This window comes from Artibeus jamaicensis, unplaced genomic scaffold, assembly GCF_021234435.1.
Source record: "Artibeus jamaicensis isolate MK-2021 breed Jamaican fruit bat unplaced genomic scaffold, CSHL_Jam_final contig_3174, whole genome shotgun sequence".
In the NCBI taxonomy this organism is placed as follows: Eukaryota; Metazoa; Chordata; class Mammalia; order Chiroptera; family Phyllostomidae; genus Artibeus; species Artibeus jamaicensis.
In genome coordinates, this window is record NW_026521738.1 from 4888267 (window position 1) to 4910024 (window position 21758).

The following is a 21758-nucleotide window of genomic DNA, read 5'->3' on the forward strand; positions in this document are numbered from 1 at the left end:
CAGGGAAGACGGGCTCATCTCCCTGGAAGCCAGGCCCGGGCCCCAGAAGGCCTCACACCTTCGGACAAAGGTGAGTCGCTGGCTCACGGTGGGTGTATCCACCCTCCTATTAGTATGACCAATGGCCTAGTTTGCTGGAACTGGGCCAGTTTCAGCACTGATGTCCCCAGTCCTGGGAAAGCCCTCAGCTCCTGGCAGACCAGGCACCGGTTCTGCCCACGCCAGTGGCCCATCCTAATCCAGAGGCAGTACCTCCTCCCACATCATGGCTCTCACTGCCCCAAACACCGCCCCCCCCCGCCTTTGCCACGTCATCCTTATTACACTACTTCCTGGACAGAGGTGGACAGCTGGACCCTGGAATGTCCCCAGCCCAGTGTCCGGCACCACCCTTAGCACCCAGACACGGGCGCTGCTGCAGTTTTGCTCAGGGAAGACTGACACTTTCTCCTGAAGACAGACAGGTTCTACTTCCTTCTCCTCCCCCTGGGTGTGTAGGAGACACACACACATGCAGAGCTTCAGCTCCTGTCCGAGAGCCACAGCCTCAGCTCTTTTCACAAGTGGAGACCAGGGCCTGTGATGCTTTGTCACCACCTTGCTGCCTTGGCTTTGGGGGTGGATTTACCTTCCCCCCAGGTTTGGGTGAGGCTGATGTCAAAGAGGCTGTAGGCCTCGAGGTCACTGGCCATAGGATGAGCAGCCAAGGGACACATTGGGTGGCCATCAATAAGCCACCCAGCTGAGGACGCCTGCCAGCCCTCATCACCCCCACGCAAAGGTTAAAGTGGCACAGAGTGGCTGCAGGCGCGGGCTGGCGAGGACCAACCGGGCAGGGCCTGAAGGCCTGGGGCTTCTCCCAGTAGCTTCTGGGTTGCAGGGAGGTAAGAAGTGGTGTGATTGTCTCTGAGGGGCATGGATGGGGCAGGAGATACTGAGGCAAGGAGTTCTAACCAGTACCTGCTGGGCCCTCCCTCAGGAGCCTGTTTGCTGGGAGACTGTTACCTGCCAGAAGACAGTGGATGCCAGTGTCTGGTTGGGCATAAGAAGACCGACCACCTGAGAATGAGGGAGGGGAAAAAAGAGAGAGAGAGAGAAGAGAGCTGAAAAAGGCAAAACAACCCACACTACAATTTTGCAAAGAAAAATCAAATAGCCATGAAGAAAAACAAGCTGAATCTGTACAAACAGATATGGATGATGTGTCCGTATAAACTGCTGCCCATAGTAAGACTGTATATGATTTAGCCCTGGCTGGTGTGGCTCAGTGGATTGAGTGCCGGCCTGCGAACCAAAGGGTTGCTGGTTGGATTCCCAGTCCAAGCACATGCCTGGGTTGTGGGCCAGGGCCCCAGTAGGGGGTGCACAAGAGGCAACCACACATTGATGTTTCCCTCTCTCTTTCTCCCTCCCTTCCCCTGTGTCTAAAAATAAATATAATCTTAAAAAAAAAACAAAACAGTATATGGTGTAAAAAAAAAAAACCAAGTTGCAGAATTGTGTTACAGCATCTCATTTTTCAAAGAAAAGCATCTTATATATAAAAACATATAGAAACACATACACGTACATAACTCCAAGCATGAAAAAAGTCCCGAGCGCAGCATGTAGAACGGGTTACACAGAACTTTCTCACGTCCTCTTGGATACTTCTTACTCTTTGTAACAGCTAACACGCATTACTTCCAAAACTGGTGGCAGGCGAACAGTAAGACAAACAAGCCAGCAAAGGGAACACCTCCACTTCTACTCGGCTAACCCTGCTCCTTCGCACTCCAGCCATCCAGCAGGTTTTCGTGAGGGGCAAACAAAAATCATTCCAGGGGACTGAAGTGCTTTACAAATACAGTCTGGGGGAATTTATCTGTTATCACTGAGCCCTCATGAAGCAAAACGTCTGCCAGATTTAAGCCATCGAATGAAACATGGGTGTCCAGTAAACACTTGTTGAAAGAGTGAATGAACGCAGGAGCCACGCACCGTGTAGCTAAGCAAGACTACGTGTGTGTGTGTGTCCATTACTCCCAAGACCTAGGCTCACCGACTTTGTTTTTTAAGCCAAGATTAACTGTCTGACTTTAACACTGGCCAAACCTTGGATTTCAGGGATCCATGTGTCTCTCAAGTTTACCTTTTGAATGCTTGTATGCAAAATAGCATCTACCAAGTACTGCTGCATATGGCAAGAAATGTGCACAACCATCCCCATACTGACTTATTTATCATCCCTGTAGATAAAATGGCTCTTTGGCAAGAGTTTCTGTAAGGAACAAACACGAGCATTCAATTCTATGCGGTGAATCAAATTCTAGACATCCTCAGCAATATTAGTAAATCATGTTTTAAAGATTAAAATGTTTCTAAAACAGTGAATATGTATACACATTTATATTTATTGGCCCATATCAGTTTGAATAAAATTATATCATGTAAAGTCATTCCATAGCTCCAGTGAGAAATGATGAGATTTTTCTCCAAAAATGAGATCGCAGCTCCATTTTTTCTTGCAATGACAGCTCAGGGTACTGGAGTGGTGATCAGGTGACTTTGGTTCTTGGCCTTGGCTCTGTCCTTGTGTGATCTCCAGCAGAAGACAGCCCCTTTGGGCTCTAGCTTTCTTACCTATGGAGTGAAGGAGTTGACCTTGGAGGTCTTAACTCAGTTTAAATGCTATTCTCAGGTTCCAAGTAATACATGTGAAGTCAAGAGAGACAGCCCCATTGTAAAGGGAATCCTCCCAGCCCAGTCCAGTTGAGAAGTTTGGTAGAGAAACACAGGGCCCCTCCTTCCAGCCAGTCAGGAGCCAGACCATAGAGAAGAAGCTGAGCCTAGAGAGGCCTGAAGCTGGGAACAGTGTGAACCCACAAGTGTGTGTGTGTGTGTGTGTGTGTGTGTGTGTGCGCGCGCACGCGCAAGAGGGCTTGTGCACGTATCTGTACACATGTACATGCCTGACTGCTTCCCAAAGCCTGGGGAAATGAAAATAGTTCTTCACCGTTGAGAACATATCACCCCCTCAAATCTGTTGGTTGATAGAACATGAGTGAGTTATGAGCGACACTGTCTTCTCCCCTCCAATCCCCACCGCACCCGCTGAACTGTGTTTGAGCCACCAGCAGTGTGGTAAGATGCAGCCCCATGGGACTCACTGTATTTACCAGACAGCTGCTGTCCAGGGCCCTCCCAGCTCATTCCCTAGCAGGTCCCCTTCTGAGCATCTGGGCGGCATCGATCCTGCACGTACAGGCCCGTACCTGTGTTCCTCTCCGCACTGACGGCTGCCATCAGGCCGGCTCTCTGCGGCCCATGTCTGCCCAGCACACGCATCCTCCTGGCACATGTTCTGTGTCCAAACTTCCCTCCCAACTTCATCTTATCTCCCCCTCCCTACATTTGCTTTTGTCTCATTTTCATCTTCATTGATTTACTGTGTGCCATACATTTTAAAAATGTGATATCAAGTCTTTTCAGAACAAAACACAGCCCTAAACTAAACAAAACTGGCACCCAGGCTATGGACTACACACACGCTCACAGCTTATAACCAGCGAACTTTCGCCTGGCTGGCCAGCTCTGAGCAGCCTCTTGACCCAACCTCCTGCTCTCACGTGGGCCTCATGCTCACTCCGCTCTGACTCCTTATGCTTTCTTAAAGAGACTGAGTGAGTGATTGATTGATTGATTTTGCTAAGCATGGCCGCTTACGTCACTTACCATCATCCTTATTATAAGTCTGGGGCTCAGACAAAATAGAGATTACCTTCTATATTCTGCAAATGGCATGACTGAGGTTTAGAGATATCCGGTGGTCTGCCTAAGGCTTCATAGCAAGCTAGAAATAGAGTCACGTCTTCTGATTCCTGGCTTGGGAGCCCTGTCTCTCAGATTGTAGGGCTCCTTCTCCAGCTCATCCCCCTGCATGAGCACAAAGAAGAACCAGACTCCACACCCATTCTGAGCATCTTCTGTGGGCCTAGTCCCACGCTGCTCCCCGTGGGGAATACCAGAGGAAAGGAATATAGTGTACCTAACCACAACAAACACACACAAACAGAAACCGTATGAGAAGGTCCCTTCTAACACCTGGGCATGAACGCAACAAGATGGTTTAACTGGGTACTTGGATATCTGTGAGGTTAATAAATTCTAACAGCCAAACAGGAGTTCTGGCTGGGAGAGGGAGGTATGCTCTGGCTATCTGCTGAAGGAGGAGGGAAGATGGCGCTGAGGTGTGCCTGTGCGTGTGTGAGCTCACGGGAGCAAGAACAGCTGAGAGACTGACCTCCCTGAAGAGGGAGGTTTGGGAAACCAGCAGACTGGAGCCCAGGAAGGGCGGGTTAGGAGGCAGCAGAACACCACGCTCGAGCTGAGGCAAAGGGAACAGGGATCCCGCCTTCCAGGTCCTACATCAGGCTGGTGGGGCCAGGAGCACGCGGTGCCAGCCCCATTCCCTATTAGGCAACACGCAGTGCCATCTGCACAATCCCAGGAGCAAGAGCAGATATTTTATAACTTCCTTTTTTCTTTTTAAGTCTAAATTAAAAATAAATGTTCCTTCAGTTCTCAGATGTATATCTCTGGTGCAACCTGCCCACATTCCCTCACACTGCCCTTTCCAGAACATGGCAGGGGAAAGGAGGAAAGAGATGGATAGAGAGCGGGAGCCAGTCCACCCGGCTCCAATGCCAGTGGATTGCACCTCTTCCAAGAGGGAAACGCTTCAGGCGTGGCCGCGCAGATGGGTGGAGAGAGCCCAGAAAGCGGCTGGAACCAGGGAAAGTGGAAGGAGAGCCAACAGTCAGAATTTCCAGCCCAGCCTCCACCCTGTCTTGCTGCAGGACCTTGGCCAAATCGCACATCCTATCTTTGCTCCCATTTATAGTTCATAACATGGCTGGGGTCCCCTCCACGGCTCCCACCCCCTGGAAGCTGTCCTCTATGCACATCTGCCCACTTTTGCCATTCCCCTACCCCTGGATGGCTGGCCATGGGTCCTGGTGACGAACTCTCAGGCTCTGGCCGCTGGAAGAGCTGGACTCAAATCCTGGTTCCAGGGTTTATCAGAGGGGTGACCATGTGCCAGTGACTTGAGTTCCCTGTGCCTCTGTTTTTTCATCTCTTGAATGGTGGTGATCACGGTGCCTCTCTGGCGGTCACGAGAGCAGGCGTGGGAAGGATTCGGCACAGTGTCTGGCATTCGGCAAGTGCTTACTAGTTATTAGTATCTCCTCTCCTCCCATCTCGTTCTTTTCTAGTCTCTGCTGGTCTCTCCTTTCTCTTCACTCCAGTCTGTATGATGCAACTGAGCATATCTTGCCCCCATCTTGTCTTTGTACACAAGCCTCAAAGGATCGTGAGCTCCTGAAGGTAGAATAAGGGCTTTTCTCTCTGATGTCCCCCAAAAGCACTCAGCACAAAGATGGGCCCAAACGACACGCTGGAAACGTTGCCAACTCATTAGGAACATTAAGCAATTATTGGCCAGAAAAAGAGCCATGATGGATTGTGACAATGACGACCATCAGCCATCTCTTCCTTGCCCCTTTTATTAAAGTCTGAATTGCACGGGGGTGTTGGCCTTTGGAGAGGGGATGCAGATTGAGTTTGGTCCTGAGTCTTCACTCTATCCTGCATCAGTACCCTTGCCAGGGGAGGGATGTATTTCCCTGCTCTTGGTGTTGCTTAGTCATATGACTTGCTTTGGCCAATGGCATGTGGGAGGAAGTGGCAGTGTGCCAGTTCTGAGCCCAGACCTCAGAAGCCTCATGTGCTTCAGTCGCCCTCTGGTGCTTCTAACATTGCTGAGAGGGGACAGGCTCGGACTGGTGGCTTGGTCCAAGGAAGATCAGAGGCACGAGGACCGGAGTCCAGCCCAGGTGAGCTGATCCTCAATTGATCCCAGACCTGTGGTCAGAAGCAGATCTGCTTCAGTCAAGACCAGCCAAACCCCGGATCCCTAAAAATACGAGTATATTGCTACCGCTAAAGTTCTGTGGATGTTTGTTATACAGCACTGTAGTAGCAAAATCTCATTAATACTGAGATTACCACATAGGAGGGATGAATGTGCTGTCCTTCTGGTTCAATGCTCTTATACCATTATTGCACGTTGAATTATGTCTTTAACAGTGATGTTGGTTTCTGAACAGCCTATCTTATCCATTCACTCCCCCTGGTGACCATTAGCCTGAGTCTGGGGCCACCTGGAAGGGACAGAAGGCAATCTGTGCTTGAGCCTTGTCTCAGGGCAGAATTGGGATGGGGCCAATCAACGGGACCCACCTGGAAACTGGCTCACAACAAAAATCACCTCTTCCCTTACAGCCTACCCCTTCCGAATGTTCCAACCTCCGCAGAGACATGAGGTCTCCATCCCGAGCCACCAAATATCCCAACCTGCTCAGCCACAAGGGGGAGGGGTATGAACAGTTGAACACAGGAGGGGACCAAGGACCCCGGCCACAATTCTGTGTCCTATAACATCGGGACTCAGAAGGAGGGAAGTGAGCCACCCTCTACCCCCTCGGCCACTGTCCATACAAAACTAAATCAAATGACAGGAAAAAAAGATGATTTAAAAAACAGGATTGAAGTGTAGAAAACCCAGAGAGAAAACAGGGTGTGTCAGAACAACCGGGTGGCGAAACGAAGCCGTGGGAAGGCAACACGGTACAGAAGCCTCTGGCCAAGCACCATGACGGCAGCAACAGCTGCCCTTCGCACGCTCCGCCCGGCCTCTGTGTGGCCAATCACGCCTCGGCCTCCAGCATCCGGCTGGGTTGTCACTCACCCCAGGAGGCCTTCCCTGATCCTGAAGACGAGGTTAGGTCCCCCATCACACGCTCCCCCAGCCCCCTGACTGCCTTCTTTGCAGCACTGACCTCAGTGGTATCTGTTTGAAGCGTGTCACTCTCAGGAGCTTGCAGACGCTGCGGAGGGGCGAGACCAGGTGCTAGTCACTGCCCACACACCTGGGATGCTCCCGGTAAAGCCGCCTGCCCCCTTCCTGCAGCGACCCACCCCTTTCCTCCACGCGGACACACTCAGTTCCAAACACTCCTTCCATTTTTCAAAGACCTGCCAAGAAGCCCGGTGCCCAACAGTCTGCCTGCTTTTCCCTTCTACTTTGTCTCCATCTTCTGATTTCTTTGGCTAATGATCTGAAAAGTAACACTTTAGTGCACCAGGGGTGCTGCTATTTAAAGGATCCTGACTAGCTGAAGAAAATATCTTTTGTCAAATGAATGTTTGTCCCTCACTGGTCAAATCCAGCTTAACTGAGAGACACTTCTCGTATGATATAAACTAGGCTAAAATGACTGGTGCCATTTACAATGGGAAAAAATTGGAACGAGGACTCAGGGTGTGAAAAGGCAGTCTGGGATGAGGAAGGTTTGGGGGACGTCAGAAAGGCCCTGGGGCGCGGTCAGGACCTCCTGTAAAGTGAACCCTTTGGGGCCCACCCGTCTTCCCCAGAGAGGAAGTGACCTGAACCAGCGCCTCCAACAAACTAGGGTTTCAAAGTCCACCTGGTCGTTCGTAGTGTACAATGAGAGCGTTCAGAGTGCAGAATCCAAGCTGAATGTCCCAAGGCAGAAGTCTGGTTTAAATGTAACCCAAGGCCACTGGACTCACTGTCCAGAAGTAGTCTGTCCTCCTCAGTCCCCTAGCTGGATTTGGGGGATTGGGACCTTGAGTTCCGAGAGTCTCAGAATGAGGCGGGGGGTGGGGGAAGGAGGGCAGCAGTGTCATGGCGAGCTCAGGGCTAAGAGGGAGACACTCAGGTCCTGGGAGAAGCCCCGCCCCTGGCGTCTGAGACACTATGGGAGCCAAGACTGCAGGGCTCAGTCTGGCAGATGGGGAAACGCCGCGGAGAGGACCGGACGGGGCCAGAACACTGGCCCTGCATTTCCCCAGCCACGTGTGCCTGAAAACGACAGTGCTGCACCCCTCTTAGTGGAAACCTGGGAACAGAGCTGCCAACAGTAAGAAGTGGTGATGGTTAGTGAGGTTCTTCTGCAAAGAAGCTGGAGGAGGGCAGCCATGCACTGCTCTCGCCTCGGAACCAGCCTTGCAGCACTGGCTTAGTTGCCGTGCTTATGTATAAATTGGGATCTCTCTGCCACGCACCGAAGGGGGGAAAAGTTCCATCTTCAAATGTTAAGTTTAAAATAAGACACTACATGGGTGCCAGTGGATCTGTGAAATCTGCTGACTAAACTGGCACCAGCCTCTGGGAGAAAACCAGCTCTTTTCTCCTGAGCTCTGGGGAGTGAGCAGGGTGGAGGCGGGTTCCTCTCGGGCAGGGCGGGAACCGTGCAGGTCCAGCCAGGTATGCTCACCTGGGCAGGAGGCAGCGTGGATGCTGCCTGCAGAAGCTGCTCAGTCAAGGTACCTGCCAACCTTCTTTACCCCTCCCCCTCATCACTTAGGGACCCAGTTCCTAGTATATTCACTGGCACCCCATTTCTATTTTGGTAAACATTCAGTGGCTTCTGCATGTCTATATTTTTTAACCCACTCCACCTCACCAGGGGCTTCCCTAAGGTGGGACTAGGACCTTGACTCCCAACCAGACCAGGCATTTGCCGAGGTGTGTTCAGTGCCACCAGGCAACAGCAGGGCCTCTGAGGAGCTGACGGGGCTGGTGCGAGCTGAGCCTCGGAGAGCAGCACCGGGACAGCCACAGTGCTCCTTCCACACCAGGCAAGGCAGTGACCGGGGAGGGAGTGGGACCAATGAGACCGCACGTGTCCTGTCTACAGCATGGTACCAAGATGGAAGCCTACAGGTTCTCCAGGCCCAGTGCCTCCTCTCAGGACCCGGGCTCTGGGCCAGCTGTTCCAGTCCTGAATATGAATACATAGGGCTGGGCAGCAGGCCCGGGTGAGCATTGTCGTTTTGTTTCTGGCTGCCACTAGGGCCCACTGGGAGACATCCCAGACCATGCCCTCAACATCAACCGAGTTCACCTCAACCGACTGTTCACACAGGATGCCCAAGGTTGGGCACCAAAGCCTGCACGTGAACTCACTGAGGGACGTCTGCCCCAGGCTGGGAGGGCACTGGCGCTGATGGGGCAGTAAAAGCATCTGCGTCAGCCGTGAACCCCTGACAGCGTGGAAGTGGATCAGCACCCAAGTTCCCAAGATGCCTGCAAGGCCATAAAGACCCCCAATGATGGACCTGCCTCGGGTAGAAAGAGGAGAAGTAAAAAAGTATGGGGAGGCCTCAGTAAGACCTTGGAACTAGAGACAGTGCTGGCATCCCTGGGGCTCGCTAGTTCATCCCGGAGGGTGGCAGCCATTGATTCGGTAAGGGTCCACTTGGCCTCTCACGAGGAAATGAACCTCAAATTCAACTCCCCTGGTTCAGCAAAGAGATGCTATTGTTAAATGATGTTTTTCAAGTGTGAATGAAATATTTATAAAAATTATTAAGGCAGGTTACTGTCTCTCTACCTATTAACCATTTCCCCTTCTTTCTCACTAGTAGAATCCCTACAACCGGAAATTGACTATACATGCAGCCAAATTCTAAATGAAACAGAAACAGAACTGTGGTGTGAGTCCTTGACGAAGATTCCTTAAAGGGAGCTGACCCAGAAGGTATATCCTTTTCTTCCATCCTTCTCCTCCCTGTACTGTGGATGTGATGGCTGGAACTCTAACAGCCATGTTGGACTATGAGGTAATTTTGATGATAGAAGACAGCACTAGAATGGCATAGAAACCGGAAGTCTGGGTTCCTGAGAGAATTGTGGGGATCTGCCTATCTCCAAACTTCTATGGCATGAGAGATAAATACATCAATTTGTTTAAGCCACTGTTACTTTGAACTTTTTTATATGTAGATGGTCCTGGCCCTGATATAATCAAAGAAAGCCAGAATTGTAGAGGCCACTCTCTCTGAAAACAGGGCAAACTAGAAAATAATAAAAGAATATTTTTAAAAAATCCACTTGGGATTTGAAATGTGTTCTATCGAATTAAAGCTAAAAGATTGAATCCCCTGATTAAGGAGGATTTAAAACCATAATTTTAAACTTATTTAGAAACAAAAACATAGATCACTATATGTGAAAACATATTAGATATGGCCAGATATTAGACACACTCAGGAGAAAATTCACAGCCGTAAGCCCTTTTTATTACAAGGAAAGAATGAAATAAATAAATTAAGCAGTAGATGAAAAAAAAAACCCTACTACAAACAAATAAAGGAAGCCAAAAGGCTATTATAAAAACAAAAATGAATAAATTAGAAAACAAAAACAGAAGAACTGATAACATTCAAGAAGTAATTCCTAGACACAAGTCCCACAGACCTGGTTATTGTAATGAAGAAGACGGCAGTGAGATGTTATGGTAAGAGTTGTCAGGGGAACTTTTGGTTTGGGGCCTTTTTTTGCACTGTTCGAATTTTGAGCTGAGAGAACATATTCATATATTACTTGCATATCTTTTAAAATAGTCTTTAAAAAATTCTTGGTGGTAATTTTGAGTTCCAAGAACATATTCATGTATTACTTGTATAATTTTATAAAATATACGGAGAAAAAATTTTAATCCTGGGAGTATTTCTGAACTCCAAAGATAAAGAGAAAAAAATACCAAAGGATCCCAAGGGGAGGGGATAGTTTACCTACAAAGGAAAACAGAATCAGACCAACTACTGCTCATTCATGAGAGGGGCAAAAGTCATTTACAGATATGCCAGGGCTCACTGAGTGTATTACCCACACGCTCTAAATATTATTCAAAGAGGGGCTCTAGCCAAAGGAAAAACACACACATGCACACACGAAGTGCCTAAATAATTGTGATGTTTATTTACTACATCTGCTGGGTAGTTTTGGCTAAGCTAAACTTTCCCAGAAATGTATCCATTTCTTCTAAGTCTTCAAATTTATTGCCCCAGATTTTTCAATGCATTCTGATCTTCTAAACTTCTACTGTATCCATAGTTATTGTACTTTTTATTCCTAATATTGTTTATTTGTATCTTCTCTCTTTTTTCTTGCTCACTGTTGCCAGAAATATCTATTTAATTAGTCCTCCACAGACACTAAGAATTTATTGTCAATTTCAAAATATATATATATGCACAAGATTATCCATTCTTGTATTATTCATACTGCCAAAATATTGGAAATAACCTAAATGCCCATACATAAAAAAAGCAGTTGATTAAATTATGGTGCTTCTACATAGCAGACCACTATGCAGCTATTAAAAGTAAAAGAATGAAGAAGATCTGTATAAACAGATATATCATGATTTCTAGAATACATCCCTAAGTAAAAAGCCAAAACACTGCAAAAGAATTATATAGTTGGGGCTGGCTTTAGCTCAGCAGATACTTCGGTTCAAGAATTATATAGTTTGCTTATTTTTACAAAAGACATGGGAAGAATAAAATTATTTACTCACAGAGGGTGGGTGGAAAGGAGGTAGAAGGGATGGAGGGGGAAATGAAACTTTTATTATGAGTTTTTATAAAGCTTTGACTTTTGAACTATGTTGATATTTTACATTTTTCCAAAAGTAAATCAATAAGAATGGGAAACAACTGAAATTGAATGACAGCAGAAACTTTTATCAAATAAATAACATAAACACAACAGAAGAAAAATTCAAACAATTTTTAAACATGGTTTTCTGATTGTATACTCTTGGTAGGATATATTCAATAGACAAAAAGAACTTGAAAGAAATCTTGGGCTTTACCTAATACATTTCAGGGGGAGTGGCAGTGATATAGCAATTCTGAAAGTCCTTTATTTATATGAATCGGATTTAGTGAGTACACAAATATATTGCTGTTGGAGTCTCACTCAGGGAGAAGGCAGACATAAATATGGAAGGAAGGAAGAAAGGAAATCGGAGATGCTGGATTGGACTTACAGGAATTAGTATAATCTCAAGATTTTTAAAAAGTTGTGCCTTCTAGCTCAACTGTCTGTGAAGACGGCCTCACAGCAATGACACTCTGCTAACAAGGTCACACCCAGAATCCAGACTTTGGTTTCTAAGTCCCATTAGCCTCTGAAAGGAACCACGGCTTTCTGGAGAAAAGGATGACTTTAGGACTAGGGCAGAGAGACACAAGATGAGTCTGGCTTAGCCGCATCTTGTGCTAGGAAGTGTTGAAGTTCTCCAAGAACGAGAAGGACGTGTGAGACAGACTCAGAAACTACTTTGAAGGGCTCCTGTTGGTCAAATTTGGCACAATTTGCATATACAACCAAATAATGACAAGTAAATTATTACTTACTGAATATAAACAATACGCCAGACTGCATTGGTAGTTTTAAAACACATTGAAGGAGAAGGCAGAAGGGAAATCTCTCAGTTACAGGAGGAAACCAACTATTAAACAGAGATAGAATGGTAAATATAAAACATACACGGAACTTTGAGACCAGGGAAATATCCTGCTCCCAATCAGTTTCTCACTCAGTGGGCTCAACACTTGTTGGTCATTCCTGTCTGTTCCGGGCTGCCAGCTAGTATGAAGAAAGCTGCCATAAACCTCCACATATAGATCCTTGTGTGGACATGCGTGTACTCATTTCTCCTGAAGCAAACACCTAGAATTAGGTGTGCTGGCTCACACTGTGAGTGTTTAGCTCTGTAACAGACTACAATACCGTTCTATGTACACCTTGGCCGGATCCTGATTCTAGGATCACACGCTGCACCTAGTTCTGATCTCATTAGCCTTGCAGGTATAATTCAAGAGGCCCGAGAACATACGCATCCTCTAAAAGACTTGCACAACCCTGTCAAAGCAGCACTGCTTGTTGTGAACTCTAACTTGTAAACAACCCAAATTTTCAGGAAGAGTAGGATGGATGAAAAAAACGTTCAATATTGTTATAACAGTGAGATAGCATGCAGCAATGAAAAACAAAGTAACACCACATATAACAATATGGACAGGTCTCACAAATGATTTTAGTATCAGAAGCCAAAGGCCAAAAAAAGCACATACTGACGATTCCATTTATATAAAGTTCAAGGCAGGTGCAACGGAAGCACCACGAGGAAAGTCAGGAAAGCAGTTTCCTGTGGTGTGGGAGCCGAGACGGAAAGATCTGAGACACCTCGGGTCACGCTCCCGTCTAGCTCCCTTTGTGGAAACCCGACAAGCTGCACATACATTTCTGAGGAATGCGCCTCACTGTCCATTTGTTTTACTCCAATACTCAAAAATTCAAGAGCATACTTAACCTGGATTTTAAAACCAAACAAAAAGGAGACTGAATCCTTTGAGTTAATTTCCAACCTCGGTTTTCAGAAATCACCCTGACTTCCCCGTAACCAAACCTACGTGTCTCAGAGACACTGCTCCGGACGGAGAAGGTGCAGGGTGAAGGCTGTGGAGGCCATGCTGGGTGTGCACCGGCACACCTTCTACAGAGGAAGCTGGACGGGGCAAATCAAGAAAATTACAAAGAAATGAATGCTATTTTATCTGGTAACTCCTTTCCAGGATTTCATCCTAAATCAACAACTCAGTCAAACACTTATCAGCAGTGATGTAAAGTTATACATTAAAACATTTTTTGGATAAAAATCCTTTGAAGGTAATACTTACAATTGGCGTCCCAAAAGGAATGTAACCTGCGAGAGGAGGGAGGAAAGAGTCAGTCCTTGTAACGCCACGCACTGGGCTCCACGGGTCTCTCAACTGAGACCCCGCAAGAGACTTCTGGGCGTGGTCTGGCAGTGGCCCCAGTGAGGGAGGAGGGTCAGTTAGGGGAGAGGCCCACCGCTGTCCCCAGACGCTTTCCCAGCCCAGCCCTCCCTAGCAGAGGGGGCTCCCCTCTGTCCCCCAGCCTCCCTCTCTGTTCCCCTTTAGCCAGTTTTCACTCCCCTCCAAAACCCCGAGGCTCATTCCTGAAGGCAGGGCCGCCTGCGGCGGGGGCACCACCAGTCCACATTTCCTTCACGAGGCAGCTGCCCCTGCCCACTCACTGCACACGCTGCGACGTCTCTGAAGGCCCCGAACGTCCTCCTTCCTCCCTCGGCTTGTCTTTTTAGCGTGCACCCTTACTTCCCTGGCATCGGGACCATTTCTAGGAAGGGAATTTCCTACCCACCTGAGATGTGTACCTCGAAGTGCCAGAGCCCTTCCCATGTCCAGGCCCCTGGCTAGACACCCTCCGCAGAGCAGGACAGAGCTGGTGAGAAGCCCTGGGCCCCGTTTCGTCACTGCTCATGGCCCCTAGTCCAAGGCAAGGCTCCCTCCACTGTCCTCACTGCTGTTCATGGGCAGCCTCCTGTCCCCAACCTCTAACTTATAGCAGATGGTAGCTGGATAGCAGCAAATCACGCTTAGCCATCTGAGTTACGTGTAAAGCAAAGGTTTGCATCCTGAGGGTGCACAGTTGTGCGTGCACGTGAGCCACCACCCTCCCACCCGAGGCCCTCTGGAGAGAGGTCCAAAGTTTGACTGGAGAACTACAAAAGAAGCCAGACTCAGGGTGAGAGCCTGCTATGGCCTTGTCCAGGGACTGGGGAGCACTCACAGCCATGGCTATAAGATGCTCATAACCTCACGCAAGGGGAGGTTATCATGGGGGACCAACGGCCCCATCTCCACAATAAAGTCACATGGTTGCTCATTCTCTCACCTCCATGAGGTCAGGCTGTTTGAGAGAGAGGACGCTGGATGACCCACCAGACTGAGAACACCCGCTGGTAGAGACCCTCTCTCCAGCTTCCTGAGGACTTCCCAAGGCAGCATCCAGCAGCCGTCCCACCCACCCTGGAACTCGGGGGTGGTACCCCAGGGAGGAGGCATCAGCACAGGTGTTGAGTCTGACTCCGGGCAAGACCTGTGGCCCCTCAAAACTCTGGCAGGATAACCACGGCAGACCCAGAAGTGCTTTCTAGGCCATTAGGTTCACACACAGAGAACTGTCCTAGTGTCCACAGGGCAGGGACTTCCCAGGGGACAGGGATCTTACACCTACTCTCCCACTCCCCGCCTCCCACCCACTGGCCTAAGAATGGGAATTCACCAACCCTGTGTGTGCAGCAGGAGAAATACAGTGGGGACAACAAGGAGGAGGTGGTTAATGGCAGGATCAGACTCCAAGGAGTTGGTCTGGGGATTAACCAGGTAAAAGGGCTGAGCAGGGAGCAGGAAGTGGGAGAGAGCGCAGGGTGCACCACTAGGGGCGCAGCGCCTCGCAGAAGGTAGGGTTTGCCCGCAGCGGGCGTTACTCTTGAGGCGAATGGTGTGTAACACTCCACCCCGGCTGCCTAGGCAGAAAAGGCACATTTTAAAAAAGCCCCACAGGTGATTCTAAGGCCTGGCCAGTGTTGTATAGCTGAGCCAAGGTTAAAATGCAGGTGCAAGTGTGGCCGTGGGTATAACAGGCTCCATCCCTTCCTCAGGCCGCACATCCAGACATTCCTGGAACTGTGACCATAGGGAGTAGCCTTGGCTGAGCAGAACCAGGAGGTCCCAGGGGCTTACCTGACATTCTAAAGGGCATGAAGATCTTCTCATTGGTGTCTGGGTGTAGAATAGCCTGGCAAGAGCAAGGAACAGAGCACAAGGGGACAGTGGGAGAGAGACAGGGACGGGGACAGGGAATGGGGAGGAACAGAGGCAGGAAAGGAGAGCTCCCCCAGGGTGACTGAGATGAACGGCGGCCGTATCTTGCCTTCTGGCTGGTCCGTCCTTCCCTACCATTCAGGGCAGGAGAAAACTAAAACTGGGACCCTAACAGGACTTATCCTCTGACTAATGCTCAAAGCTGAATGCAGAGAGGACGGGACTGTGTCTACCATGCAGGCCCTCTGCACCCCCGTGCCTGGCACACCATAGGCATGTAATAAGGAGTGTGTGGAAGGGGCCACAGGGAAGGAGCTCGGGGGCCCAGGGAAGGTGAGCTGGTCTGAGCTCCAGTCTTCAGAAACTCAGGCCCTGGGTGCTGGGCGAGCCTCGAAGGGAGGGGTGGCCAGGACCAGAGGGCAGGGAGAGACTGGACACACAGCAGCCAAGGATCCCCTGCACACAGTGGGGTAGGGTCCAGGAGAGCATAGGGAAGGGGAAGAAAATAAGCCAAAGCTCGATTACCTGCTTGATTTTCTGTGCACTCCAAAGCTGGAAGGAAGGGAGAGAGAAAGAGAAAAGAAAAAGGAAAACAATTAAAGCACATATCAATTTAAGGTCTCACCGCTTCTCGGTCTGTTGGCTAAGATCGAACCTAGTATCAATGCGAGGTCTCAAAGCCACATTCTCTACCCAAGAGGTCCAGCTCCCAAGGGCAACAGAGGCTCCCGCTGTCTGGCCGCCCCAGGTCTGGCAGTTACCCCAAGGGTGTGGTGTGGCATCAGGGACCCCAGAACTGCAGAGCTAGGGGATCGCAGGCAGATCATTTAAACAAAGGATTCTCAACTCTGGCTGCTGTAACGTTACGTGAAGAATTCTTCCAGCACTTTTCTAAAGCTTCCTGGCTGATCTACTGCAGGATTAGGTAAGAAGCCTGGTTTCTTTTTATTGTTTCTGCTGTTACAGTTGCCCCAATTTTTCCCCCTTTGCACCCCTCCACCCAGCCTGCCCCCCATTATGCAGAAGAAGCCTGATTTAAATGCAGATCCTTCAACTTTCTGCCAGAATCACTAGAGGCAGCATAACACGATCGTTTCAGAGCGAGGCAGACTGCGTGGATTCCCAGCTTCGCCACTCCTGCCTCCGAGGCCCAATTTCCTCGTCTATAAAATGGGGATAATAACTGTGCCGCTGACACGGTGGAAAAAAAAATGAAAAGCGCCTGGAGCAGCACGGGGTACACAGAAGGGGCTTCATAACTGCCTACCGCTGTAGAGAGTATTATTATTCCTATTGTTCTTGTAAGAAGGCTGCGGGGAGAAGAAAGTTGCTTTCAAATGAGTGGTAAAGGCGTCTCTCGTCAGCACAAGTGTGTGTGTGGCGCAGGCTGGAGAGACAGAACAATCTGTCAGTTCCTTCAAATGATATAAATACTGTATTTCATGGAACTTAAGACATCATGAATCCTAAGACACTCTTCTGTGCCACTAAGTAAGAAAACAATGACATAATGCCAAGACCAACATCAATAAAAAGACTCATCCCATTTAAGAGATGTTAAAAATGTGATAGACCTCTTAGAGTCAAGAAAATATGCTAAGTAAAAAATTTACAGTGTGGGCAAACCAAGGGCCGGTGTATTTTAAGAAAGAGAGATGGGTATGAGGTGAGAGAGAAGATATGCCCAGCAGGTGACACTTAATTTTATGAGGGAATAGTTCAGTTATGCTTCATTTATATGGCACTGTTGTTGTCTGGAATATAAATTAAGTTACAGAAGGCTACAGGGTAGCAAAAATAGAAGTTATAAAATTGATATATTAAAGTTTATGCATTTTACTCACAGCACAGTCCCTCAAGCCTTAATTCACAGCCTAATTACTCTTATTTTAGATACGTTTCAAACATATTTGATTGTCTGCTATTCCAGGAAGATTGGAAGCAGTAGATTTTTAAAAAATAATAATTGGGGAACAGAAGGGACTGAAATGAGAAAAACCAAATGCAGGATCACTGTTAGCCAAAGGAGGTAAGTGAGAGCATACAGCAAAGATGTAAAAAAAAAAAGATAAAAGCCCCGGCTGGTGTGGCTCAGTGGATTAAATGTCAGCCTGTGAATCAAAGGGTTGCTGGTTCGATTCCCAGTCAGGGCACATGCCGGGGTTGCAAGCCAGGTCCCCAGTAGGGAGCACATGAGAGGCAACCACACGTGGATGTTGCTCTCCCTCTCTTTCTCCCTCCCTCCCTCTCTCTGTAAAAATAAATAAATAAAATTAAAAAAAAACAAACTGAGAGAGTGCCTTCCTGAAGGCCTCCCCCCCCCCCCCCCCCCCCCCGCTGAGTGCCACTTTAGCTGTGAGGCTCCCAGTGCTGTCCCCAGCATTTCCCACAGCACTGGCTGTGTGGAAAGCCTAAACCTATTCTGCAATTAAAATCTTAAAACACTCAGGGTTCCTTCGTGCAGTTCTTTAAAAAAAAAGTTCCCCAGGATTCTGATGAATAGCCCAGGTGGAAAACAGTGGCCTAAGACCCCAAAGGGCATTGTAAAGAGGGGGGTTAGAACCAGGCAGGCCTGTATTCAAATCACTCACAGGAGGTGTGGCGCTGGGCAAATTACATGGCCACGGGGCCTCGGTTTCTCCGTCAGTGAAGTGGGCTGCGCGAGGGTAGGGCAGATGCTCGGTGCTCCCTGGCATTTGCGCTTCCCTTTGGGCACACGGCCAAGCCTGCACCTCCCGGCTTCCCCCACAGCCGGGGGGGGGGGCACCCACGGACCGAGTGCTGGCTAACGCACTGTGGGAGACAGTGGTGTTGGCCGCCCATGGACAATCCAGTGGAGGAGCAGGAGGCCCTGGACGTGGATAAAGCCACCAAGTGAAGGGAGCTGGGTCCCTGGACAATGGCACGTGCCAAGTCCCCGAGCTGCACTGGACTCCGACGTGAGTGAGAGACAGACCTCACTGCCTAAGCCCCTGGACTCTGGGGATTGTTTGTGACAGCACTTGGCTCACCCTGACTCGTCCAGAGGTCTAAATGGGAGATGCATATCTGAACTACTTGGCCCATAGGACGTGCTCCATAAATGCCTAATACAGAGGGACAATCATTCAAATGAGCAATATTTGTAATGGACTTAATTATTTTTTAAAGTCACTTCATGTCATTATCTTATTCCTACAACATGCCTGTGAGGTGGGTAGATATTTCCTCACACGGTGACTCATGTCAGAGAGACTAAGTGGCTCAGCCAGGGTGCCAGGGGCTTGGGGGCAGGATGGGCATGGCACACGGGCCTCCTGTCCTCTGGGCTCACATCCTCCCTGCTCTCCAGGGGCGCCCAGGAGGAGGAGATGGATGTCTGTTCTGGCTGGGTGCCTGCCAGGCCCCGGGCGGGAGAGGAGGGAGAGAACTGGCCGGCAGCACCCTGAGGGTGCACAGCCTCCTGCAGCCCGGCAGCAGACGCTCCCTCCGGCCCCTGTTCCTACCCTCCTGCCGAGGTCCGGCCAAGCAGCCCTTGTGATCCATGGTGCATCTGTGTCCATCAGGTTCAAGGGCTGCCTCCTCTATCCCCACCCAGGGGGCAGCGATAGAGAGTCAGACAGATGCTGGCTAATCAGCAAAGGGAGAGTCCAGCAGGGCTCTCAGCAGGCAAGGCCAGGAACCCAGAGCTCACAGACATGTTCCCCAGCCCTCACTGCCTGACACCACCATACACAGGGCCCCAACAAACTAGTGTCACAGATAAGAAGCAATGGTAAAGTCTCTCATGATAGATAACTCCATGTTTTTCTATTTTGCTGAGTACTTTCCCACAGAAGCCCTGGGATTTGAACTCAAGCGGTCCAGTACAGAACCCCCACCTCTTCATCACTGCATGCCCCTGTCTCTAAAGCTAGCACACCATTCTGTCCCTTTGGGCAACTAAAATGTTTTGGCAATCTTTCCACATCAGCACACTGAAGAGCACCTTGCTCTTCCTAATAGAAACCTCAAATGAATATATCGTATATTGTAAACTATGCCCTATTAGTGAACTTTTAGGCTATTTCCCATCTTTTTTATACATGACATAAAATGTACCATTTTAACCATTTTTAAGTGGCAGTTCTATGGCATCAAGTACATCCACATTGTTGTACAGCCATCACCAGCATCCAGCCCAGAACCTTCCGTCTCGTCCAACTGAAGTCCGTACTCAGTGAGAACTCCCTCCCCCACCTCCCCCTGTGGCTCCCGCCAACCACCACTCTTTCCATCTCTGTGAACTTGACCGCTCAAGATATTTCATGTAAGTGAAATCACACAATATTTGTCCTTTGTGACTGTCCTTTCTTTTCCTGTACAACCATGCTCCATGGAATTAACATGGAGTTATCATTATTTTATCATTAGTATTTAAAGGAAAAGGAGAGCCCTAACTGGTGTAGCTCAGTGGATTGAGCATGTGCTGTGAACCAAAGGTTCACTGGTTCAATTCCCAGTCAGGGCACATGCCTGGGTTGCAGGCTAGGTCCCCAGTAGGGGGAGCACAAGAGGCAACCACACACTGATGTTTCTTTCCCTCTCTTTCCCTCTCCCTTCCCCTCTCTCTAAAAATAAATAAATAAATAAATAAATATAAAAAAAAGAATAGATGTGTTCAGATAAATCTGGTAGGACAGAGGAAAAATTAATGCTTACTCCAGAGGGAGGCAGTGGGCAATGGGGGGGACAGGGAAAGAGAAACTTTTTTTTATTCTCTACCTTTTTTTATATCTTTTGAATTCTGTAGATAGTTCATATGTTACCGATTCAAAAAGAATTGCTTAAAAAAATCAAGAGTAACCACGAAAAACAACTTCTACATTCTTTTTTCACCTCAATGGCACAAACTGCCAACTATCCAACAAAACCTATGTCCCCTTCTTCCATAGTAATAGAACAGTAGTAGGAAGATAGCTGACCTGCTGCACACTACATCTCCCAGCTTCCTTTGCAGTTAGGCTTATCCCTGTGACTGAGACCCCAGTGGCATGGGAAGTGAGACGTGCCTTTCCCTAGGGAGGGCCTCCCATTCTGTGCTTTCTGTTCCCTTCCCATGAGCCAGAGCCAGGATGCAGCTGCAGCTCAGCCTTCCCTGCAGAGGACAACCCAAGAAGATGGTAGAGAAACATGATGGAAGGATCCTGGGTCCCTGAATGGTCCTGTGGAGCAGAGCCATCTGCCCACCTGAAACTTGAACTGTTATGTAGGTGAGAAATAAACTTCTATGTTATTTGAGCTGATGTATTCTGGGATCTTTTTTGTTACAGCAGTTAGTATAACCCTAACTAAGATAACCCATAGGAAACTACCTCCCATGATATCAGAGAAGCCTTTCCAGAGGCAGGAGGAAGGAATGAAAGCTCAGATAGTGTTTGAGGCTCTTCTCACGAGATTTGGCAATGCTCCCACCTCAGATGTTTTGCAGTGCGGTGGGAGGGGCATCTCCACTTTAAACTGAAATTCCTTGCAGTGACCTGATCTCGTGCAGGCTCACCCTGTCTCCAGACTGTAGCAACAACAGCCAGGGTCCAAAATTTTGGCCTTGGTTCAGCCACTAACTTACATGGTCTTCCCGTGCACATCACCCCACACCTCAGACTTGACTAATTTTTAAATTAATCAGGCAGGAAAGGGGGCCAGAAGTGGAAACAAGTCTCTCCAGGGCCCCTCCCTGTCGGATGACGCCAGGCCCAGTGTGTAGAGAGGGTGGACAAGGACTTGGGTCTGACTCCCAGGCCCGAGCTTTTTCCCAGGACCTGCGGGACTCCTGAGTTGTACGCCGGAGGCAGAAATGGCAGCAGATATTGCCCACGAGCCAAGGGCTGGTTGCTGGTTTAAAGTTTCAGGAGCCAGTCCTGCAAACAGGTTACAGATGGGATGTAAAGCATTCTATGGGAGTCCAAAAGAGATGCAGTAGACGGCCCATCCACACTGAGAATCTAGGACAGTGAGCCCCGGGCGCCTTCTTGGCAGCTGGCTGAAGCAGCTACACTTTGATTCCTCAGCATGACCAGTCTCCTTTGGGCTCGGCCCATTTCCCTGCGTGTCCCTGGCTGATCATAAAAATGTGCAGCCCTGACCCTTTGGAACTGAAGGACTGGAACAACAAGCCAGTGTGGGTGTGAGACTTTGGACCTTGCTTGATTTCTAACTTGGAGAAT

General features: G+C 48.8%; 1 protein-coding gene across 4 annotated transcripts in view; it reads right to left on the bottom strand.

Annotated features, from left to right (window-relative positions):
• SFXN5 (sideroflexin 5) overlaps nucleotides 1-21758 on the bottom strand; it is a 100955-nt gene that overhangs the window by 53057 nt on the left and 26140 nt on the right. For all 4 annotated transcript variants that reach the window (XM_037126266.2, XM_037126265.2, XM_053663318.1 and 1 more), the window contains exons 4-7: nucleotides 16099-16125; nucleotides 15493-15547; nucleotides 13603-13628; nucleotides 1006-1059 (exon numbers count right to left, since the gene is read on the bottom strand). In XM_037126266.2, coding sequence (XP_036982161.2) covers nucleotides 1006-1059; nucleotides 13603-13628; nucleotides 15493-15547; nucleotides 16099-16125 — 162 coding nt within the window. The remainder of the gene's footprint in view (nucleotides 1-1005; nucleotides 1060-13602; nucleotides 13629-15492; nucleotides 15548-16098; nucleotides 16126-21758) is intronic.